We start from the raw sequence: 24,012 nt of genomic DNA on the forward strand, positions 1-24,012 counted from the left end.
TAGTATCCCTCTTCTCTTTCACACCCTACAAGTGATGATGACTGTCTTCAAAAATCAGAAGTGAAATAATCTAAAAATATTTGGATTAATCTTGCCTTCTGATAATTTCTAGCAGCTCTTTTGAAATAAGCAGATACAGATAAGCTAAGAAGATTATTAAAAAGGCTAAAATGTGGATGACAAATGAAGAAACCTTCCTATTAAGGATGGCTTGTATTTCAGATGCAGGATATGCTGGAGACAATAAAAACCTTAATCTAGTGCACTACATATCTGCACTCTGTTTGCAATGTTTTGTTCCTGTCACTGTGTTTCCCTGTGCTCTTGGACGTGTTCTCTTGAGAGAACAAGTTTTATGAAATGCAGCAGCTTTAGAATCTTAGAATCTGATTTTTATATCAGGAGATATAAAAAAACCCACTAAAGTTTTGGTTAACACTGTTTCAAGAATTATTAATACATAACAACTCTATTCACAACACCAATGAAAGGCAAAGCAGGGCAAGTGAAAGTCAGCCCTCTACTACTTTGGTCCTATTGCTTCACCTTGTGGTAAGGAAAGACTGAACTACTAAGAGTGAAAACACGTGACTGTAGCAATTACTGAAGACTTCTAAGTAATCCCTGTTCTCACAGTCTATTGTTGAGGAGCTCAGTTGGCACATTTCCCTCCTCACAAGAGGGCTGTCTGTCTCTGCAAGGCACACAGGACTCTCCAGAACAGATTCTTTTGGCTCTGCTGCCTGATTGCCTAAAATCTGCTGGTGCAGACATAAGTGAGTCCATGAATTAAAACAGTAACAGCAAAGTTCTTGTCTCAGATGAGATCTGGACTTATTGGAGACAAAACTGCGAAAGCTACAGAGTCAACAAAAGGGGCTATTGGCATGGCAGTGATAGAATTTTCTTGCACCCACTGGTGAAAACAGACTACCAGGTATCCAGCAGAAAGTTTAGGTGACAGAGTTGTTACCAACCAGATCATGAAAATGTAGGATGGAAATGGCCATCCACAGCCAATCTGTGCTGTGAAACTACACAATAACTTTCTTAGAACAACAGCAAATCTGAGGTAGACTAGATGGTTCAACAAATCAGGTAAGACTAGCTGGCTTTGAGGGAGGAAAATGGGCTCTGTGGAAGCTAAATGGAAGCTTGTTTTGTTTTTCCAACTGCATTTCCCCTGCAGAACAGCATGTGGCTTTGCCTTTACAGTCAGTAGCTTTCAACAGCCATTGGTTCAGTCACATCACTCTCCATTCCCTCTGTGGCTTCCCAGGCTCCTTCCCTGGAGCTTAGACTGATCAGCGCTCAAAGTTGCTTTTGATAATTGAACTCACCTCCTATGTTGTTCTTGTAAGTATTATACAACTCTTTTACTCTTCTGTAACGGAAAGCCAGCTTCCTCATCCAGTCAACCCCTCCTCTTACACCTGTTGGCAGACAAAGGTTTGCACTACTTGCAGCTGCATGGAAGCCATCAGTTGCAAAACTGTAGGTACTGCAAACACCCAAAATACAGTAAAAATAAATACAATGTATTCCTGTAAGTGCTCAAATTATTTCATCTTAAAACAAAAAAAAAAAAGAAAAAAAGATTTCTGTATCTTACCTTAGGTCTTGTCCATTATCATCTGAAGAAACATCATCTATATGAACTTGATCGCATTCCTGTTAGAAAGAAAAGAAAGCAAACCCAAATGACAAATTTTTCTTATGAGGGAGTGCCATCACTGTTCCTGGAAGGGTCCAGAAGGTGTGTGGATGTGGCACCTGGGGACGCGGTTTAGTGGTGAGCACGGTGGGCTGGGCTAATGGTTGGATGAGGGGATATTAGAGGTATTTTCCAACCCGAACGACTCTGTGCTCCCCACAGGCTTGGTGCAGATGAAGAAACGAGCAGTGCAGGCCCCTGGCTGCACCAGAAGGTGGCAGCCTGTGCACACCCACAGTTTCCTACTGCCATCGACATCTTTAAAAAAGTAAACTTCAACGTCTAAACAGTGTGAGTCACTAGTTAAAACAGACGGTCAGAAAATAAATATGCAATTTTGGGGTGATTTTTAGGAGTAAAATTATCTTAATTGTAAAGCCACCAAAATTGCAAGTCTCATTTACAGCCCCCCTAGTATACCAATACTTGAAAATCACATAAACCTTATTTTCCCACTCCCTAAAAGCAATTGATGGTGAACCTCAACAGGCGTAAGACTTCTGTTAAGTAGTTTGGGCACTTATCAGGCTCTTATTTTAATTTATGTGAGTGCCTTTGGCTGGAAAATCACATGTAATCAGCTATCCTACAGAATATGATTATTTCCTGGCCTTGGAAGGGATGGAAAGAACTCAAGTGAACTGAGGTACATTGGAAATATGAATTCCCCTTCAAGATGGTTTTGCAATTGGACAGCTATCAAATATCCTTATCTGCACAGTGGTTAGAGCACAAAGATAAGAAACTGTGGTGAAAACAAAAGTAAATCTATAAGCCAAGCCATCATGCATTACATAATTGTTTTCAATAGTTGCTGGAACTAATATCTTAACCCAAAGACACACCTGAAATTCAGTGTCCTTTTAAGTCAGCACTTAACTCAGACTCTCTGTGACATGCATGGGTATGTCCTTTTAGGTTTTCAGTCTTTGTCTTGTAACAGTGGTAAATTGTACAGATAAAGGATAAATCTGAACAGAGGAGTGATTTCCAAATGTGTAAGCCACAAGTTCCCAGAGTGTGAATTTAGGGAATTATCATTTCATCTTTCTACTTTGTTTGCTTTGCAATGAACAAAAACTTAAGAGACTTCGACTAACATGAACTAAGCTGTTAAAAAAAAAGAGGCAATTATGTATAAAACAAATACATATAATTTAATTTTCAAATACATAATTTCATTGCATCATACAAGCAATCATAATTTAAAATATTGGGCCAAAGCTAAAAGAAAGAGTTACCAAGCTCTGCTTATGTGGCTTAACCCACTAAGATAGGATAACAGAGCTATGTTCAAGGAACAGGAATTAAACATTCTTCCCCTCACTGGAGAAATAAAAATTTTTAGATCTGTCTGAGGAGATTATTTTGAGATGTAGAATATTTTAAAGAAGCTATTTTTGGATGTAAATAGAAGATGAAGAGAGAAAGTAAAGGGAATGTGGCAGCTGAAATAAAAGATTAATTTCTTTATCTTTATTCATCATTTACACTCTAGAAAAAAACGGAACTATGCTTCACCCAGTGTAGGATAGGAACTCAAAAATCAGACAAAAAACCCTACTGGGAAAAATTCTGACTCTATATTTTGCAACATCTGGGCAATATCTGGCTTCCTAATCATCTTCACAGATTTCCCTGGAACTCATAAATTTTTAAGTTTAAAAGTTTAAAAATCTTGTGGATATGAAGGTATACTAATTAAATGGAAGGCACACAAAAGCCTTGATGGATAAGGAGTGTCTGCCGCTCTTTGGGTTTTGTTAAGCCTTTCAGGTGCATTGTTTCAGCCTTGAAAATTCTAGGTAACTGTTCTGCTGATAATTTCATTAGTAAGTTAAGTATGAGTGGGCAGCAAAGGCTCAGGTGTTTAATTTTTTTTGTCTCACAGTTGGTTCATTGTGATTCTGTGACTGACTCCAGAAACAGGATGAGAGGACCATGCAGTTTTCTGATTACTCTCCCCCCTGGTCCCTGCAAGAAGGTTGTTAATATAACAGTTAACATATATGTTATATAGGAGATCAAACCCAAAAGCATTCTCCAGTTTCCTTCTTCTCCCCTTTCCTCTTCTCCTCTGGATCTATGGGTCATCTCCTCTTCTACATGCTGGCAATACACATTTTCTGACCAGCAAACAAGTTTATGTGCCCATCACTTGTTTTTGTTGTTGTTGTTGTTTTTTTTTTTTTTACTTTTTTTTTTGTCTACTTATCTACTTCAACCAAAATGTTTACCTTTTACAAATTCACTTACATGGTGTGGAAAAATCTTGCTATAAAAAAAGAAAAAGCAGATAGTTTGAGCAGATTTGAGACAGCTCTCTACTTTTCTCAAAAGAAATGGAAACTGGTGGCACAATACTACATCTGAGTTTGCTTTTAGATGACACCAAGGAGTTATGGGAAAGAAAGCAAGCTCTCTGTCAGCTTAAATATTAAGGTAAAATACTTTTCACATCAGCTACCGTACTGGTTAAGCTCAAGTCAAAGTGGCTGTCAGTGCAAGGTGAAAACTAAGAAACATAAAAATACATTTCCTATTAGAGCAAATACAGGAAAGGAATCTAAGTAAGGAATCTAGCTTTTGTTTGATGCAATACTTATTAAAATTATATCTGAATGCAGTCAATTCTTTTCAGCAATTTTTAGAGCCTGAAATTTTGACAGTAAAGAATCAATACATCATCTATAAAACTTATCATCTTGGACCAGACAATAATTTCATTATCCAGTAAAAACACTGACCAAACGCTGAACACAAAACTGCATGATGCTTTTTTAGGCTATACTGAAAACCCTTTTTAATATATATGCTTCAGTATCTGTTAAAACTAGTCTTACCTGCCTCCCAAATTCTGAGACTGACCTAAATCTTATTTTTAATTTCTCCTTTCTATTTCTAGTGAGAAAAAAAAGAGGACAAAATCTCCTTTAAAATATGATAGGATAATGATAAAAATTGAAATATAATTAAGTTTGTTTGAAATGAATACTCTTTCTTTTTATTGACCTGAGAGTGGAGTGGAATAATGGAGTTGGAAGATTCATGTCTGAATTACTACCAGCAATTTGCAGAAACTGTTTTTTTGGTGTGAGTAATAGGCCTTACCAACATTTCTAAATGCTGTCTTAGAATTAATACTGAGATATGACGAAAAACTCAATTTTATTCCTTACCTGATTGAACAGAGAATGCCTTAGGTTTGGCCATTATTATAAATCTGAGTCCCATCCCTAAGCGTTGTTTAGGCACATGAACTTTCTGGAACTCCTGTTTTCATGGCAAAACACCAACTGCCCTCCCAAGTGATACTTCTCAAGCTAACTAAAATTTATACCCTGAGAATGCAGTGGCTGGAGAACAGCCTAGCCTGAAAAAAAAGTGCAGCTTGGCTGATTAGAACTGGGTTCCAATCTAAAAGCTGCACGTTTATTAGAACTGGGTTACTGGGTCGGTAGGGAATGTCTCTGCAGATCGCAATTTTGGCATCAGCAGTCACTGCAGTGACATGGATTTGCATAGAGGAAGGAAAACTTTATTTCTGTATGTGATAACTTCAAAAACTTGGTTATTACTCCTAGAACCTGCTATGCAATGTTTGTAACCAAGAAAGACAGGGGAAAAAAGTTTAGAGATGTAGTGACTGGAGTAAATATTACAGGTACACAGGTTCCGTAGTACTTCACAGTTGTCATGTCCAGAGCCACGAGGTTTACTGTGGGCTGAAGATGAAAGCAAGACAGAGGGTGTGGAACCTGAGGGCTCACCACTGAAAAAATGACATGATGAATGGATAAGCAGTCTATCTGCCTAGCAAATTAAGAAAGGCCTGTCTCATTTCCTCCAGTGAGAATTGATGGTCTCGTGTCTTCATGGCCATGATCATCAGCAGCTCAGCACTCATTTCTACCCCCCTGGGGGAGGACTGAGAGAGGAAGACAGAGAAAGAGAGATGGGGAGAGGAGGGGAGATGAGGGAGAGAACCCAAGTCAGACTCTGGGAATTCTTAGAATTCATTACACATTCATCATGCAGATGCACTTTAATATTCAGCAATGGCCATGTGCTCTGCAAACAGATTTAAACCGACAGGTTTATCCATCAGCATATTTAAGGATGCCTCTACGTACTTGGGCACTTTATCCTATTTGCTAAGAAGATAGAAAATTCCTGGTCTTCTCACACACACACCAAAATGTATGCATACAATTCAATTCAGCACTTGCTCTTTGGAATTCTGGTAATTTTGTAAGAGAATTGCTTTTGAGACCAAGATGAATTCTGGGCTATAAAGTACTAAATTTCTTGTAGAAACTGAGATTATAAAACATTATATATAAATTGCTTTTAATCAAATCAAACTGATTGCTTTACGAGACTCTCTAAGACAGCTCCCAAGTAGTATATTTTTTATTTATCTAAAGCTGGGAACTGTTCAAGCTCTGGAATGAGCTGGCATATGAGTTTTTGGACAGGGGTATTAAAACCATCCTATGAAGATTAGCCAAAATGTAATGATCCACATATGACAGCTGAGCTTGTGATCTACAGACAAAATAAATAATGAGAGAAAGGAATGAAGTTTCAATGGCCATAAGCAAGAATAAAGAAATACGGAAAGAGGGCAAAGCTCCATTTTGCTGAACTCTTCCACTTGAACTCAGCACAACATTGAAGAACAGAGTCTACAGAATGGCTTAAATTTCGTTCATGCCACATAAACTCTGAACATGCAGGGGCAAAGGTCTGCTAAAAAGAAACTTAAGATATGTTTTGAAAAATTTTGGAATCTCTCCCTGGTACAGGGCACCAGAAGGAGACATTCACTGACTGTACTTGCATAGTCAAGAGATGCCTCTCTAGAAGTGCAATAATGCACACACTGAGAAAGGCATGTCCAGGGCTTTACTTTCTTTGGTTTCTGCTGCTGCAAGGAGGAAGTGCAGTTCAGGTGTGGGGTGAAGTAGATTCCAGTTTCTGGACTTAAAAAGAGCTAAGAATAAACGAGATCTGCAAGGGATGACGAAGACAACCACAACTGGTACCTTCTGCTTTTATTACTACCTACTTGATGAAAGAACAAAAGACAAAACCAACATCCCACTGGATGGAAAAATTTCACTTCTCTTTATTTTCTCCATTCAGTCACCAGAGACCTTTCTCTAGGATTTAAAACAAAACTTCAGAGTCTTGCAGCTCCCATTCATGGCAAGTATCTGTCCATGGAGGGAAGTCTGGGATCTACTCTCAGTAAGAAAACAACTGTTTTAGACCACCAGAAGGTCTAAAAAACCCCTGGGTTCATTTGAAAACTATTTTTCACCCTGTGTCTTGACACACATGGTTGTAGGCTGTCACTGTCTATGTTAACAGACCTGGGCTCTTAAGAGTGAAATAAAAAGCCTATGAAGCTCAGCTACAAGCCTGCTTCCCAGACCACTGTCCCTGTGAGAGTCCATCCATGTCCTTCTTACAGGTGAGCTGCCCACAGAGGGTACTTCCTAGGAAGAGGTCTCTCCCTTTTCTTACCAATTGCCAAATTATATTCCCTGGGTATACTGTGACAATCCATTGATTGCCTGGTTACCTTGGGGAGAGAAACCACTGATCAGAACACCTACCACAGCTCTCTGATGCTGCATCCTTTGAGGTAAATTTGAACAAGTAACACAGACCTGTAGCCAAAAGGCTGCTCAGGTATGTCAAGAGAAGAACAGTCTCTTCTGGTCAGATGAGGGCACCCACTGAAAGCAAATGAATATGGAGAACTTCAAGAGAAGAACATGAGGCATGTATGTTGCCATCCTGGAGATGACAGCAGATGACAGCTTCACACACATGGAAACCAACAGAAGATACACAAAGAAAGGAATGGGTAGCTTGCAGATTCTCTCTCTCACTAAGTTTCACAGAAGGACTCTGGAGCCACCAGAAGTCAGTGCCACCCAGATAACCTCTCTCTGATTAGAGTATGACAAACCCAAAAACTACACAGGCAGAAATGTCACACACAATAAACACAAATGCACAACAAAGCCACTAAGTTAAAAATCAGGAATACCGGCGCTAGCATTCCTTTGATTCTTACCTCTAAATCATTAAAAAATAAATGTGTGTCAGCAAGATTAAAAATCATTTCTTCCATTCGTAGTCCAAGGGTCACTGCCATGGGAGGATCCTTAAAAAATAAAAAAACAAGGTTAGCTAATTACATACCTCTAAGTTTTATTAGAATTACTTTAAAAATTGATGTATATAAAGTGTTTTGAAAAATTAACACTGTAAGAAATTTCCCTGAAATCCTTTGAGTATTAAATTATTTTAGTATAATGCAGTAATAAGACACTGCTGAACCTCTGTTTGTGGGAAAATTCAGAGAGCTGTGGATGTTGAAAAATCAAATTTTTTAAAGCCGAGCAATTTGCAACGTGGCTGAACTGACAGGAATAAATCTGGTGGCCATAAACATATACATAAATATGAACAAGTATAAAGAAGACTGGAAATAGGCACGGCACTTTTCATAAAAGATGTATGTAGGAACATATATTCCTGTGAAAAGCAAATATAAGTCTGCTGTTTGCTACAGGTCCCTTCATTGCTGATGAAACACGGGAATCCTGCCCATGGACAAGATTAATTCAAAATGCTGCATATGTTTAAAAGTTGTCTTTCACACTATCAAATTGCTCTGCCTCAGCAAGACACCACAAATCTCCTGATCTGCAATAACACTGTCTGAGAGCATTTAGCATACAGCTAAGGCAAGGTAATGAATTCAAATTTTCTAGGTTTGGTAGGAGACAGGTAAAGCAGATTTGTGTTACCTTACAGCTGGTTCAGAGTAATGGTCCCTGGTGCTTTGCTGACACCTAATAATTAGTTTGATTGTTGTCTTAATCATCTGCCTGAGTTTGTGGGGTTCTGTTAACTTTTTATGCTTAACACAACTGCAGTGGACTTTTAAAACATATGCGGTCCTCTTCTCATCAAAATATGAAAAAAATATTTCAACATTTAAACTCTGACTGACACGAGCAAGTTTTCAGAAATCCCTTCTTAAACACCTTGAGATTTAAAGTCTAAATATTTACCAGTATGTAGCAACAAAATCTCACAAAACCTCAAATGATCATTTGTTAATATTAGGAAGAAAGGCTTCCAAACCAGGATCAGACACTCACTACTACAGGGCTTTGCAATGACGGAATAAAAGATGGCTTCTCCATTCAAGCACTTAATAATTAATGGTAAAATTTGTAACACTGACATACTTTGACTCTTGCTCATGAAAAAGGCATACTTGAAGGGGAGAATAGTGTTCAAGAAACTGTAATGATCCAAAGTTAGACACAATTCCCTGGCAGTGAAAGGAAATGTTTTTATGTAGACCCTTGAACTGATCTAGAGTATCTATCAGAAGCAAAAAACAAGCACAGAATTTTTACCATTCTGTCTTCTGTAGTAATGTTAACTGGATTTGAAAGTCACGTGGCTGAAGGCAGCACCAAGTGCAAAGGTCAGATTTCCAAGAGGAAGATTGAGGAACACCATTAACAGATTAGCAAAACTCATGTTAGGCACTGACGACACAAATCACCAAAATACCCAGAACTCACGAGATTCCTCATCAAGCCATAATGCTTTACCAAAATGTCATCTCATATAAACATGTGCTTGTCTCTTTCATTTCCATTTCTTTTCCGTGCATTGTAAACCATAAATATTTTCTCTCTAGATACAATATAACAGAGAGTATTTCCAACACACTTTTTTACCTCAAACCCATGAACAGTAAAGCATGTGCATAATTTTATGCACAGGTGGTAACTCATTATTATTTATATAAGTTATTCACTGGAGTGCTTCCAAAACTGGAATCTCAGACATCTCAGCCTCTTTTTTTTTATCCCTTCCTGGGTAGAAGCAGACTTGAATGCAGAAATTTCCCATAACGTTTTCCATTATAATTAGATTTGTTTTTACAGAAACTACCAACTATGTATGACAATTTCCTGCCTTGCCTAGTATAGTTGAAAAATATAAATGTGACAAAGCTCTTATGATTTTCTTATTAATAGTACTTTTGTAACCAGTTATGCCTGACTTTTATTATTAAAATTATAGTTCCCACATTCCTGTTTGAAGGCTACTGTTAGGTATGGTATGTGAAATAAAATGAAGCAAAGCAAAGGGAATTCATTTCAGCTTAGCATAAAATCACTCTGGGATCTCCTTGTACAACTTCTGCTAGGGAGAATTGCTGGATTTGAATTCTCAAGATATGAACAATTCTTCCCTTAATAAATTGGCCAAAATTTTGCACTGCAACTGTTTAATAAGAACTAAAAATTATGTTCCATACAGCTCTTGCCATGTTAAGTTCTTTCCTTCACATAAAAAAATAGACAAGAAAGCAGATTTTTAAGGGTCTTGTGGCTTTACAGTATTTGCACAATATGGAGGAACATGATGATCATCATTTTACTGTCTTTCAGCCTGAAGCAGAAGTTACAGACTGATTCAAGTGGCACAAAGGACTGAGTGTTGAAAAGAGAGCAAGAAACTTGCTGCTGATACAGAACTTAGCACAGCAAATTGAAAAACTTAGTAAGAGGCAGACTGAACTTCTGTCAAAATTGTATTTTCTGCTACTCTGTACAAGCACACACAATAGAGGAAAAAAGGATTAAAAAAATCTGGAAGTTTTCCCCAGATAATTCACAGAACAAAGAACAACTCTTTGGCCAGCAGAGGTATGATGTTAGCCAGATATCAATAGTGTGCAGAAGAATCAAGACCAGCTACAACACTTCTGTACACCAAAATACAAATTAATTTAGTTATGTTAAGATGAAGGCACTAAACTGGAGCCAGACTGTCTGTCTGTGGACTTCTGTACCAGACTGGTCCATCCATTGGAATGCCTCCTGAGAGACTAGATAAAAATATCCTGGGAAGACCAATACTTAAATGTTTTGATCAAGTGGAGAGTAACTGGAATTAAGCCCCAAAAGCTCAGCGTCCATTAGTGGAAGAGATGTATTTAATACTGTCTTGGAATGTCAGGTTTCAGCACTTGTTCAAAATAATTTCATTTCTTGGGAAAAAAACTGCAAACACCAAAGTGACTTTAATAAAACCTTGGAAAACAAAGAGATAAATAGACTGCCAGGTAGAGAGGAATTTGCATGCATAAAGCCTTAAAAATAAGCAAGAAAAGAAACAAAATTTTAAGAAGTTATTTTCAATGGGTGGCTGTCCTGCACAGACTTACAACCGATCTCGGGAAAAAGAGAAAATGCTAATGTTAAGTACCAATATTTTAGCTTAAAGAGACTTCTCTATATTACGTAGGAATCTTAGATCTAAGTTCAGCCCTCACTCTGTCATAGGGGACACTTGTCCCAGGAGAAATTCATGTGGGTGGTGATGGGAGGAAGAGAACACATCTCTTCTTGGTAACCACAGCTGGTGGCTGATGAAGGAAAACTCACGTACTCCATTGGGAGTTTCTGATCCATGCTCTCTAGAAGGCAGTAGGAAAATCAACTCAGAGGTCTCAGACAAGGAGGGAGTGAATGGAGAGGATAACTGGAGGTGATGAGAGATACACTATTAATACAGGTGGACAAGAGAATATTTATGAGTGAATTTGGGAATGCCATCATGGCTGTTAATGGTTACAAAGCTTTTTTGTTTAATGAGCAGACAAGCAGACAGTGAGCAGTAAAAAGCTTCTGAGCCCTTTCCAGAGAAGTGCACAAGGTTAATGAGGCTTCCCTGACAACTTTCTGTCATTTGCAATGTTACAAAAAGGAATGGCCAAATACGATCATCAAGTGTGGATTTGTTTTGATTTTTGCACTTGGAAATCACATTCTCCGTCTTCTAAGCTCACAAAGGAATTTTATTCTTCTTCTAAACAGTTGCACTTTGAGTCACAGCATTAATCTGGGAATCCTTGCCCTCTGGATTGACCTGGGAGAAATGAATAAAATATAAATGCTTGGAGCTAGAAAAACTCCAGCTTAATCGTCCTTCAACCAGCAAGAATAACTGGAGTGCAACAGAACAAAGAATATACACTGTTCAGAGGGAATAAGAATGTACCTCATAAACTTTTAGGAGATGATGATATCTCCTAACAGATGTCCTGTCACATCAACAAATGCTCACTTAAGAGCTCAGTGTTGTAGAAAACCTTATCCGTCAGCTGGTGCTCAGCTGCAAAAACCATCATCATCCACACAAGTCATAATGTAGCAGCTCCAATGCCAATGTTCACAATTTGCTACTGCAGTAAGTAATTAAAAATAGAAGTGTACTAGTTTCATGAAGTACAATGCAGATGAGCAAATGAGTGGAAAAGTGAGAGGTGATCTCACTGTTGGAAGGCAGCACAGCTTTCCTGAAACCTAACACAGGTGTAGTGTAGTTTTTATTCTCTTTCTATGTTAGTCCAGTAGAATAACAAATATACCAAAAACCAGAGAGAAACAGCCACAGGTAGAAAACAGCAAGGTATGGAATATTCTCCTGGGAAAGCTTTATATTTTAAAGGCAGAAGTGATACACTGGCCAAATTCTGGCCAAATTTCTCCCTGTTCAGTTGGGTTTAAAGCTGTAGTCTACTGGCACTCAGATAAGCAGCAGTAATTTGCCCCATTTTTAAATGAGATGCTTACAGCTGCATCCTTCAGCAAATAATTAATTCTGTTTTAACATGGTTATTATAAAATTTTGACATCAAATAATGTCCTAGAAAATTTTGACATCATTCCATGCAAAGTGCTGAAGAAGTATATACCAAGGAAAGTGTCTGTTCTCAGCTTCATAAATCCTTAGGCATAAGTCAGAAATCTGCTGTTCTCTTGACAAATACACAACCATAAACTTGCCTACTGGATCCAGGCCTTCCAAATAATCTCTACCAATGGAAGCTCTCCTTGCCTAAGGAGATGTTGGTTTGCCTTTCCTATTTCTCTTCTACTCCAGCACTTGTTAAACAGTAGAAATCTTTTGAAGGTGTTTATTTCCAGATACAACTGCAGCTCTCAAGTGCTCATGCACTCACAGGTGGATCCCTATGCCAGGCCATAATATGCTGCACCTTCTCTCACTGCATCCCTGTGCAGCCTGAACTGCAGCAGAACAGAGAGATTAAAAGACTAATTCCTCACCTTTTTCCACCTGGTACTCAAAAAAGTACCAGGAATAAGCTGGTGAAAACAAGGAATGAATGCTTTTATGTCAATGAGTACATGAGAAAGAACTGAAGGGGAATATCCTTCCCTGTTTGTATATTCCCACTAGCTCTAAACTCAGCATCTCACTCCTTCTAAATTATGAAGTGAGAACACTTGGTATAAGAAGTTGCCTTAACTAAAAGCAACGTTTGCTTTAACCACACGCTATTCTCATGTAAAAACTTAAAAATGGGAGAATGGGAAAATTCTGCTTGTCCTGCAAGGTTTTTTTTTTTTGGTGTAGTTTCTCTTTATTTGTGAGCACCTTGATTATTTTATACAAAATGGACTCATTAAATATATGTGGAAGAACACGGTATTCACAACTGAGCATCTGTGTGACATTGGATGCCTTTACTTTTTAAAATCAGACAGCAAATCATCACAGTTAAATAATTTACTATCTTCACTATTTTACACTACCCTGTTTCTTTTTTCGTTGTTAGGCAACCTTTCCAAGACAAACAGTTCTCTCAAAAATTTTGAAAGACCTATGTGATAACAAGATTTCTGCTGACAACCTCACAGTTCTTGGAGCATTTACTCTCATAGCAACCCAATTCTCATAACAATCCAATCTTCAGTCTGGATTAAGACCTTGTATACAGATGGAAATCATATGCAGAAAAGATAAGGACCATATGTGCTAAAAATCATGTACCAGAGCATAGTGAAGTCTATCTGTGGGATCTTTCACTTCTCCCATTTCTAACCTCTTAGGCACTTAGGCCGAGACACATCCCACCTTAAATTTAGGCAACACTACAATGACATGCAAAAGCTAAAGCCTACCCATTATAAACTCTTCCTGTATTCCCTTTCCTACTGTTCTAGGTTCCTTGCAGTCAACAATATTTATATTTGACTTGCACTGGTAATGACTCATCACACAAGTTCTATGTAAATATGGCAATGGCAGTCACTACCGCAAGGAAAAAGTCTACTACTTTTATTTTATAGGGTCTGGAAATGACCTACTTGTGTGGATGTCACCTATCAGTATCAGGAAAAAAAAAGGAGAGAGAGAGAAAAAAAAGAAAAAGAGGATTTTACTTAAGAATTCTGTAATTCTGCACCCTTTGCTTCATTGCCATCCATGGCATTTGACATGTGTTTACTGATTCTGATCTCAGCAGTGTAACTACAATAATTTCACTAACCCTTGAGACACTTTTGGTTTATATAAGACTTTATCTGCTGTCAGTACTACTATCAGTTAATATGCCATTACTAATTTACCAAGAGAAATTACATTTCTGTTGCTGTTTCCAAGACAGTTTTCAAAGTTGTCCACAGATTTTTTGTGAGCTACAAAATGTGCTCTTATTTTTAAAACTCTGTGTTACACTTGATTACAGAAGCATCCAAAGGGCACAATCAAAAAAGACTGAAAGGAATAACTTTATCACTGTGACAATTCAGCAAGTCCTGTGCTAGTCTATGGGCTACTCTCAAAGTTCATGTTCAGCTAGGTTTCTCTCTTGTTTTGATACCTATAAGTTGGAAATGGCTCTGACAAAGCCACTGTTGTTATAATGTCTGAAAAACAGCAGAAGAGGATTTTTTGACAGAGTACTGAAAAGTGCACAGATCTGGCACCGGGAAGCTGCAAAGCAAGGAAGGCTGATTTTTACAAGACATGAGTACCTATCCTTATCTTAGCATGAGAACCTATCCTTATCTTAGCATTCCAGAAATTTAGATTTTGCACTTGGCCTGGGGCTTTTCCTGTTAACTTTCTTTTTTAATAACCACAAAGGGTTGATTGCATGGAAGACTGGCCCCTCTCTGGTTATAATGCACAGGTTCTAGCTTTGGACATTTCTAACCCACGGGTAGGGGAGGGGGTTGTGAAAAGCATTTCTGCAACATATTGTTTCTCACATCCTTTTCTCAAGCATCTGATTCTGGCTGGAATAAAGATGCTGAAAACATGCTAAACAAGCCCCTTATCTGAGACAATATGGACACGGTTATGTTCTTAAAAAGAAATACCTTTGCATTAATTTCACTTGAACAGCACAGCACAGAGAAAACAATATATGTACATACTGACACCCCCTTCATCCATTTTCCTCCTTCCACATATTTGTTTTGATTTTTGTTTTATCCAGGCCCTTAGCTCTACCTTTCCCATTAGTCTGCTCCTGTTGGTACACACCAGACCCTTCTCACCTTGTCCAAGCAGCCATTCCCTGGACTCCCAGCACCAGCTCCGGAGCTCCTGCAGTCTGCCACTGCCTCTCTTTGCCTCCCTCACTCTTCTTCCTGCTCTCCCACTCACTGCTCTGTGACATGAACTCCTTTTGGACTCATTGGAGGGGAGAGGATGCTTAAAACTACTTGGGAGAGGGTTTCACTCCCCAATATTACTCACCCCAGAACCAGCCAAGAGAACCAAAAATTCAGTGAAAAAGGTGGGGAGTCAAAGAATAACATCTGCAGCTGGCATTGAAATAAGTCAGACTCTTACTCATCCTATTCATAAATTTCCTGGTAAATTCACCCACCAGCCCAGTTTATTCCTTCTTCCTCTACTGTTCCAGATACTGTCAGTTTTTTCCACTCGTGCAGTTCATTTATTATCTCCCTGCAATGTCTCTTCCAACGCATGTCAGGAACCTCATCCTTGTTCCTCTATAAATTCTCCTCTTATTTGTAGCATCTGCTTCAGCCCTGCCTCATGCATTGTACTAAGGGTATGTGTCCCATTCCTCTCCTTGACTTCTTCACCTTAACCCTCTGAAAATGGGGTTTACTGTACACTTTACCTCTAACTTCACCCATAAGAGCCATAAAGAACACAGAGGTGAAAAACATGTACATAGTCAGGCCAGATAGCTGCAGAGAATTGACACAAAATTCCCAGCTCACATACCTTGCCATACTTCTGTGCATAAGATCCTGTAAGCAGTGAATGAAAAACTATGATTGTTTCATCCAAATCCCAAACAAATACACGCTGAAAAGCAGAATAGAGGAAAATATTATTGAACAAATAACATCACAGTCCCACCACCACACTACCCAGGGAGGCTAAAAGGCAACTGAATCTAGAATTTGAACCAAGTACTTATTAACTGAGCAGGTTTTCTCTGAAAATCAGCAATAAGAGTGTATCATGCACGGTAAAAAGTAAAAAGGCAGTAACTTTTTAACTCTTCAACAATTTATTATTTGTTCTCTAAAAACCTTTTCACAAAAGCTCTGTAATACAGATTTCAGAAATGTGATTGGGGAGTCGTAATTGTTAAGGATAAACAGTACTTTCAGATATTTCTCTGCAAGTCCTACTGATTCAAGATTCATTTTATTTCTACTATGTAACTAAAATCTTCGGTAAAAGTGCTACATGCCACTGCCACATGGAATTTAAATTATAGGATAAAACAGATTATTTTAACTCAGCTTCATTCATTCAATTTCACTTGTTTTGATTCTCACTGGTAAAAATAATAAATAAAAAAAAACTAACCAACCAAAAGAAATCCGGAAACGTAAGTTAGTTTTTTCACTGGAAAAATTAAATCCTTCGAAGAGGGAAAAAAAAAAAAAGCTTCTGTACAAAAGCAATGGCATTTGATCCTAGATCTGCAGCCAACCCTGCTACCCCAGAGGAGACCCTGTGGTCAGCCAAGCCCTAGGAACAATTTTGTCTTGTGCTGCATCCAGGGCTGGTCAGTGAAGGCAGGGCAGTGGGGCAGGCCAGGGCTTCTGGCTCACCGTGCTGCTCTGGTGGCAGCAGGGGACACACAACCCTGGCAGGCAGCACAGCACGTCCCTGGTGCCACAGCTGCAGTGTCACACACACACACAGGCACCCTGCTGCCTACTGCTGCTCCTGCCACTGCAAGGCACAGCCATAACTTCACTGAGCTAAGCTGCCTCACTGAGATCTGCTGATATAACTTACAAACACAAGCACAAACTGGTCCCTAAATATTTAAAAGGCTATGGCCAGATGATCCTGCATATTTACATTGCATCCATAAATACGTGTAATTAAGCTGAGAGACACATTTGAGATTTCCTGTTTCAAAAATGAAAAGAAAATGTGACACCTTTGAGTAGAGACTTGTGGTTCTATTGCACAAGAAACTGACAGACGTAATGCAGAGCAGTAAATGCAGAAACAGTAAATCTCACTGTACATGCAGATTAAAGCAGCTACTACTCTCCGCTACACTCAGTTAGTAAGACTGAGTCCATAACGTCTTCGAAAATGCTTTAAGCTATTTTCACAGCTGCAGTATTCAGAATTTACACTTCATCAGAAGAAAGCTCCACATAAACATTCATCAATTACCACAGACATACCTCCAAGTCACTGTCCGGAGGGGGTGATGGATTATTCTTCCGCCCTCTACCCCGAGACTTTGACCCAGAACTCCTACATGTCCTCTCATCAAGATCTTTGATTGGCGTGGAGGGGCTCTGCACTGTGTCAAACTCCCCTGTAGAGGCAACCATTCATGCCAAAATTAGTGCTGGATTTTTAAATAATCAACTTTTTTTCCTCAAAGTTCAACATGTCTGTATGCCAATGACAAGAGACATGTAAAAATGTTGTATAAAAAGAATGATAATGTGGCATCTCTTAGGTAGATGGGATCAGCAGATGCCACACACACTTTTGACTTTACCAACAAAACACTATAAACCTTAGTTTAATAAGACAAAAATTTAAATGACATATATACATGTGCATATACACAAATACACATGAGCCCAGGAAAAATATCAATATATCCAAGGCAGGAGTATTTTAGAAGTCATACTAATGGTTTCTCAAAACATGAAATGCTTTTTAATTAAAGTAGTTAATTTCCCATGTTTTCAGTTCTGCTAGACTTATTTCCAAGTCCTGCTTTACTTTTACCAGAACACACTTTGGCACTAATCCATGATCCAGAACAGCCAGGCAGCCTCCAGTTTCATGTCCTCCTCCCATGTCACCTGCTCTTTAGTAAAGTTAACTTTTTTCCTCCTCCATACCTCAGCCCATAAATTGTCAGAGAAAAGTCATAATATTAAATGCAATATTCCAGTTAGTACCTGAAAGAGCATGAAGTTGTACTTGCTGTGTTCTGACTGTCTTTCTCTAAGTATGAGGCATTGTGGGCTGTCACAGAGATGTGCTGGAAAGGCCTTTGACCTGGTATGGCAGAGCTCATCTTAACCACACTCAAGCCCATCCCTGACTTACCCATTTAATGAAGCTTAGCATCTTCATCTTACAAAACTTCTGGCAATAAATGCAGTTTGGCTAGGTTCCAGAGTGCTAAATGACAAAAAATACTCCTTCTTAATTTATCCTATTAATAATGATTTGATTTTTCTCCAGAAAAGGAGGAAAGGGTACAGCTTTGGTCTGTCATCTAGTACAGATTTTGATTCAAGAGCGTCCCTGAGCTGTCTGTAATTGAGCATTCCTGGGCCATGGGTAATATTTTTTAAAAGTGCTCATGATGGCAAATATGCAGAATAAATTAACACTTGGTACAAACATTTCCCAAAAATCATCTATGATGCATCTGTTTTTGAGTTGGAATCTGATTTTTTTTTTTTTTTCATTTTTAATAAAGAGCATCACCGAGTGTCCAGCAGGTGAAGGAGACTGATTTTTCTTCTCTCTTCTGAGCTTGCAAGACCTCATCTGGAAAAATGTGCAGTTTTGGGTCCCCAAGTAGAAGAGATATTGTCAAACTGGAGTTAGTCAGGTGGGGGTCACAGTCCAGGTGAGGGTCACCACGACAGTTATGGGGGCTGAGCCTTAGTAAAAGAGGCTAAATGACTTTTCATAGAGATATGCAGAGAAAGGACAAGACACACAGGCAGAAATCCCTAAAGAAGGGGGAGAGCAGACAGTTCTTGTTGACTACTCATTTCTATTCCCAGCAAGGTGTTGATGTCAGCAAGGTCACAGCAGGCAGTGAAGCAATCAATAAGGATCACATTATCTTGGCTCTTCCCCGAAAGAACAGCAAATTATACTTGGGTAATTACAAATGTACAAGAAGCATCCAAATCAGAATCCCTGGGCAGCAAAAACCTACAATGGCTCCAAAATAAGTTCTGAGTGTGCAAGAGCTCTGTGCAAAAATAGTTTCGTAGATTTTTCTGACCGAGTGGAAAAAATGTACAAAACCAAACCCCCAGAAAGAAAAAGCAAAAACTAAGAAAGTGAAGATGAATGTTTACATTCTTACCACAAAAGTCTTCTTATTTATAACATTTCAACACATTACAACAAAATCAAGACTCATTTCCACAGTAATGTATAAAACATCTGTTCTCAATGACTGTGTTTATTCTAATCTACCAAAAATATAAAAAAAAAACCTCCTCTTCTAAATCTTCTCTGAAATTACCCAACAACTGAAGTAAATAAATCCAATTTTCATTTAGCATTAGCCATTACCAGTTGCTCTAGGCTTCTGCTTGGGACAATGCTGTACAGGATTGCATAATTATCTATTAATCAGTACCGTAACTAATCGCTGTTCCTTGTAAAATCTAGATATTTAAAGCCAACTTTATTTCATTACACTAATCTCTAAATCAGAATGAGCAGCTGTCTCTTACTTGAATGCAAGGTATGCATCTATTTTAGAACTGCAGAAGTCAGTGGTGCTTGTTTTTTTAAACAACTGTAGGCTTAATTGCTTGATTTGCTTTTTACCTACAGCAGTCTAAAGGAGAAACTGCATTTTCTTATCCTCAGTTTGCTTTAGAAATGAGGTCAATGCTGACAAAATGAAAACTTATTAAAAATTCAGCCCTGTAACATAAAAGAGTGTGAGAAATTCTAGTATCAAAGACTATTGAAAACATTAACATCATGAAGAGCTCCTACTGCAGCTTATAGCAGACGTAAATTTTTATTACAATGCTTGAAATTTTTTAGCTTTCTCAATATTCAACACATGCCTAATAAATATACCTCATAGCCTCTTCCCACTGGGACTGTGAGCAGTGCCAGTGATCCAAGAGAACAGGAGGAAAATGTTAAAACCAGAATATTGAATGACCTCTTTATCACAGATGTTCTTGCACATCCAATACTCTTGTCCAATATGAAGCTCTTCATGCTGTGGAGACCTTGCAGCACCTCCCATAAGAGGACAGGGAATTACAGCACCAAGTTACAAAGGGAATTACACATTACAAATGGAGGTGGTCTTTCACATCTAGGACATTGTTTCCCACCTCTAGTTCAATGATGTGAACATCCCCTCCTCCTGGTAAGAGCATGGTTCTGTGACTTAGGAAGGAAAAAAAGAGTTTGTGCAGTCTGAATATAAACCTAATGCTGTCTCCCAGAGAAGCTGCAAAGGGTGACTTCATTGTGGGTACCAAACCAAGCTTTGCTGCATCCCAGTAATGGAATGGGAGCTAATATCCCATGATGATTTGCCTCCCCTAACCCTGGATATATGATAGCAAGGTGCCTTCACAAGAAGCTTTTATTCAGGCCTATATTCTCTGCTAGAGTTTTATTTGCCCCAGATTAAATGTACTCGTGTATTCATCAAATATACCCAAGTGTACTTATCTCCTAAGACCTCACTCACCTCCCAGTCCATCTGAGCTATCCCTATTTGAGATGAAGTGCCCTAGGAGACACCTATTTATCTCACAAATACCCTGTGGTAATGAGTGCATTTTGAAAAATCTTAATGTAAGGCAGGCTGAATGCAAGCTCGGAAGAGAAGTCCCTGGTTTAAGGAGCCGAGCATTACACAAATGGAATGGATAATTCCTGAGCCCCTTCATACTTTCCTTATGGATTGACTTTTGTTACATATCCTTACCAGACAGAGCAGCTAGAAGGCAGCTCCAACATTACAGGCCTGCTTTTTCTTTTTTTTTTCTGACTTGTAATGTGTTATTGCTTGTCATGAATAGCAGAAAGAGTAAAGATTATTTCAATTTTCATCTCATTTTCTTTACACATTTAATAAATAAAATTGTAGCTGGTATTAACTCTTGATCTGATGGGGATTTATTATGCAAATGAGAAATCCTGTATGTGCAGATAGTACTAGAGGCTTTGATTAGATATTTGAATTAACAGCTAGTAGAGATGCCAGAAGAATTAAGTGCCTTGCTGTGTTTAGTCTCAGGTTTTTGTTGGAGTAAGTCTTAAGGACTTGTTTGACAGCAAGTGGACAAAGTGAGTGCTAAAGAACTGCAGTGTGATCCATGATATCTGAAATTATCTCCTAGACACTGCCCCTCACCAATGGAAATTTATTTTTACTGTGACACAGAAGGGCACAGGCATGTCATGCATTCACAAAGTGGGTGTTTCACTCTCAGCAGAGGGCCACATGATCACTGCAACCCTTCACAGAAATAAGGAGCAGATGGGGGCGGATTTGTTAAACTCAGATACACAACCTACTTAACAAGAGAACAACTTCATATGCTTAAACAATCCACAACCAAAAAAAACCTTTACTGTTTCACAGATGTGAAGCTTTCAATACTTTTTCAACATGTTTAAACTATTTAAGATTACTTTTTTTTTTTTGCCAATTCTATTTAATACTAATGGTACTTGCAAAAATACATGATACATTTACACAGCGCTTCTAGGAAACAGGTACCTAGGGGAGAAACAACATGGAAAGCTGTCTGATCCTCTCAAATAAGAATATGAAGGAATAACAAAGCAGCAAGTGAAAGTACACAGGGCATACGCAGTTATCAAAACATGTAACTTATGAGCACACTACATACTCTTTTAAAAATTCTTTACCTATGATTTGTGTTTGCTACAGATAACCTCCACCTGTTGAAATTTCACTTGATTTCACATTACCTTTAGGTTCTTCCTAGATTTGCATTCTGAGATTACTGAATAACACTGCACTTTTCATCAAAAATCAAGTAAATATGTATCTCCCTATCACTCTTCCATACCATACCCATATCCATATCCATATCCATATCCATATCCATATCCATATCCATATCCATACCCCACCCCAAACATACACCCACAAACACATGCACTGTTACATCTTAAAAATCAGCCTGAGCAAAACATCTGTGTAGGAAAGATTTCAACTAATTTAGTTAAAATTCCAGTATTTTTAGCAAATTTAAGCAGTTTATATTATGTGTGAGTCCTTGCTTATACTTTTCTATTCAGTGCTACCTTTCCTTTGTACAAATTCATTACAATAATACATTAGTCTTTCTACTGTATTTTTCAATAAGTTGTAAGGAAGATCTAAGCAATAAGATGATTTTGTGACTAAATCAAAAATTTGTCCCCTATTCAGAGCTTAATCCAAAAGCCACTTAGTTAGACTTTTTAGAAATGGCAGACACTGCCCACGCTGGATGAGTGAAGCTGATGCCTGAAGAAAAATTAAAAACTGCCACTACCCTCCAGGGATGTCCTAGGAATTCAAGTAGCAGGCTACTGTGCTGTGGTGGCTGGGCACAAGAGGGCAGGGCTGGGCAAGCAAAGGGAGCCTCCTTATGTCTCCTGACAATGCTCTTCTTGCAAATTCAGCTATTCCAATACAATTTTATTTTGTGGTGCTAATAACTAATTTCTCTATTCTTGTTTACTTAAATTAGTGGATTAGCAAGTGTGGCTTGTACACATTTAAATAAAGCCCATTGGCTCTTGCCAGAATGGCTGAGGCATAATTAAATGAAAAACAGTGTCTTGCTTTAAAATTCTTCACAGCAATAATTCAGAATGTGTAGGTGGAAACAGTACTGTTCCACTGCCAGTGATACAGACAACCATCTCAGTCTGCAAAAAGCTTTCTTTAATTAGCAAACAAACTGGTCAGGTTTCCTAACTAAACAGTAAAATAACTTATTTTGGGTGGTTTACATGATAAAGTTTTCTGAGAGGCACGAATGTACAATATCAATATCCATGCAAGCTGAATATGGAAATATTTTCTTTACACAAACAGCAAATAAAATACAAAAATTGTTTTCACCTGAATGTAGATCTGTACCTGGTTGACTTGTCAAGCCAGGGAGAGAGTCCTGTAATTGGTAGGTTGATGATGATGAAGTGCCATCAGCCGTGTTGTTTGAGGTCATATATGCACCATATGTTGATGCTGAGTAATACTGTGCATACTGATTTTGGCCAAAAGCTGTGTATGAAGAATAATCCTGAAACAGCAGATGCAGCAGAGCACTCCATTAAGGACAGTAATGAGTGAATTTTTTTTCCATTAAATATTTCTAACTGTACAGTCATATGACTTTTGCTAGTGTTTGGAAGGCTTCATTTAGCTTTTTTTTTTTTTTAATTTAAGAATATTTAGTGTTAGATATTTACTAAAAGACTGCAGGGAATATTTAAGTGCTGAAGTATTTAAGTGCTAAAATATGTAACTAGGCTTCCAGTAAGATCATTTTGATCATTTTCCACAGAAAATAGCATTAAACCACAGTGAGTCTCATTGAATACAACTGATCTAAATTAAAATAACATGCTATCTCTGGAATTATATAAATGTTTTTGTAACTGGCAAAATAAAAATGGCAATATTCATACCTGTTGTGAACTACTGAAGTTTGTAGAATTTGAAACAGAATTGTTTGAATAAATAGTGGACGATGGTGTGAAACTAGAACCTAAAATTAAGAAATATAATTAGCTGTGAGAACTTGTTTGTGAATCAAAACAAAATTCTAATTAAAATATCCCTGGTAAAGATGCAGATTAAACAGAACAAAAAAAATACCTCACTTGTATTTTCCTTTAGAAGTAGAAAGCATTGTAATGGAACTTTAAAAGAAATTAAATACTACTTCCATGCATACAGGCATACATTCCTCTCCACACCATGCAAGGAAGGTATCAGCAGTAAGTCATCTCACCAATTTAGAAACATTTTTCAGTTTATTGCATTCTCACCTCTCCTCAAATACTGTTTTTCTCTTTTGCCTTCATTTCTAATACTTTACTGCTATGTTGGTGAAACAAAAACCTTTTCAAAAGACTATATCTGGGTGTTTTTAATCAGTCTGTTATGAGGCATGTCCTTGTTTTCAACA

The 24,012-nt window shown here is 38.1% G+C and overlaps 1 protein-coding gene across 7 annotated transcripts in view; it reads right to left on the bottom strand.

Moving 5' to 3' along the window:
- Nucleotides 1-24,012, bottom strand: part of EYA4 (EYA transcriptional coactivator and phosphatase 4) — a 140,970-nt gene that overhangs the window by 6,727 nt on the left and 110,231 nt on the right. For 4 of the 7 annotated variants that reach the window (XM_059842066.1, XM_059842065.1, XM_059842061.1 and 1 more), the window contains 7 exons: nt 23,510-23,589; nt 22,941-23,121; nt 17,284-17,420; nt 15,845-15,928; nt 7,806-7,895; nt 1,613-1,671; nt 1,341-1,501 (listed from right to left, as the gene is read on the bottom strand). In XM_059842066.1, coding sequence (XP_059698049.1) covers nt 1,341-1,501; nt 1,613-1,671; nt 7,806-7,895; nt 15,845-15,928; nt 17,284-17,420; nt 22,941-23,121; nt 23,510-23,589 — 792 coding nt within the window. The remainder of the gene's footprint in view (nt 1-1,340; nt 1,502-1,612; nt 1,672-7,805; nt 7,896-15,844; nt 15,929-17,283; nt 17,421-22,940; nt 23,122-23,509; nt 23,590-24,012) is intronic. The other 3 variants (XM_059842067.1, XM_059842064.1, XM_059842068.1) reach the window with 1 other exon arrangement.

The sequence above is a fragment of the Haemorhous mexicanus genome, chromosome 3 (genome assembly GCF_027477595.1).
Source record: "Haemorhous mexicanus isolate bHaeMex1 chromosome 3, bHaeMex1.pri, whole genome shotgun sequence".
NCBI lineage: Eukaryota > Metazoa > Chordata > Aves > Passeriformes > Fringillidae > Haemorhous > Haemorhous mexicanus.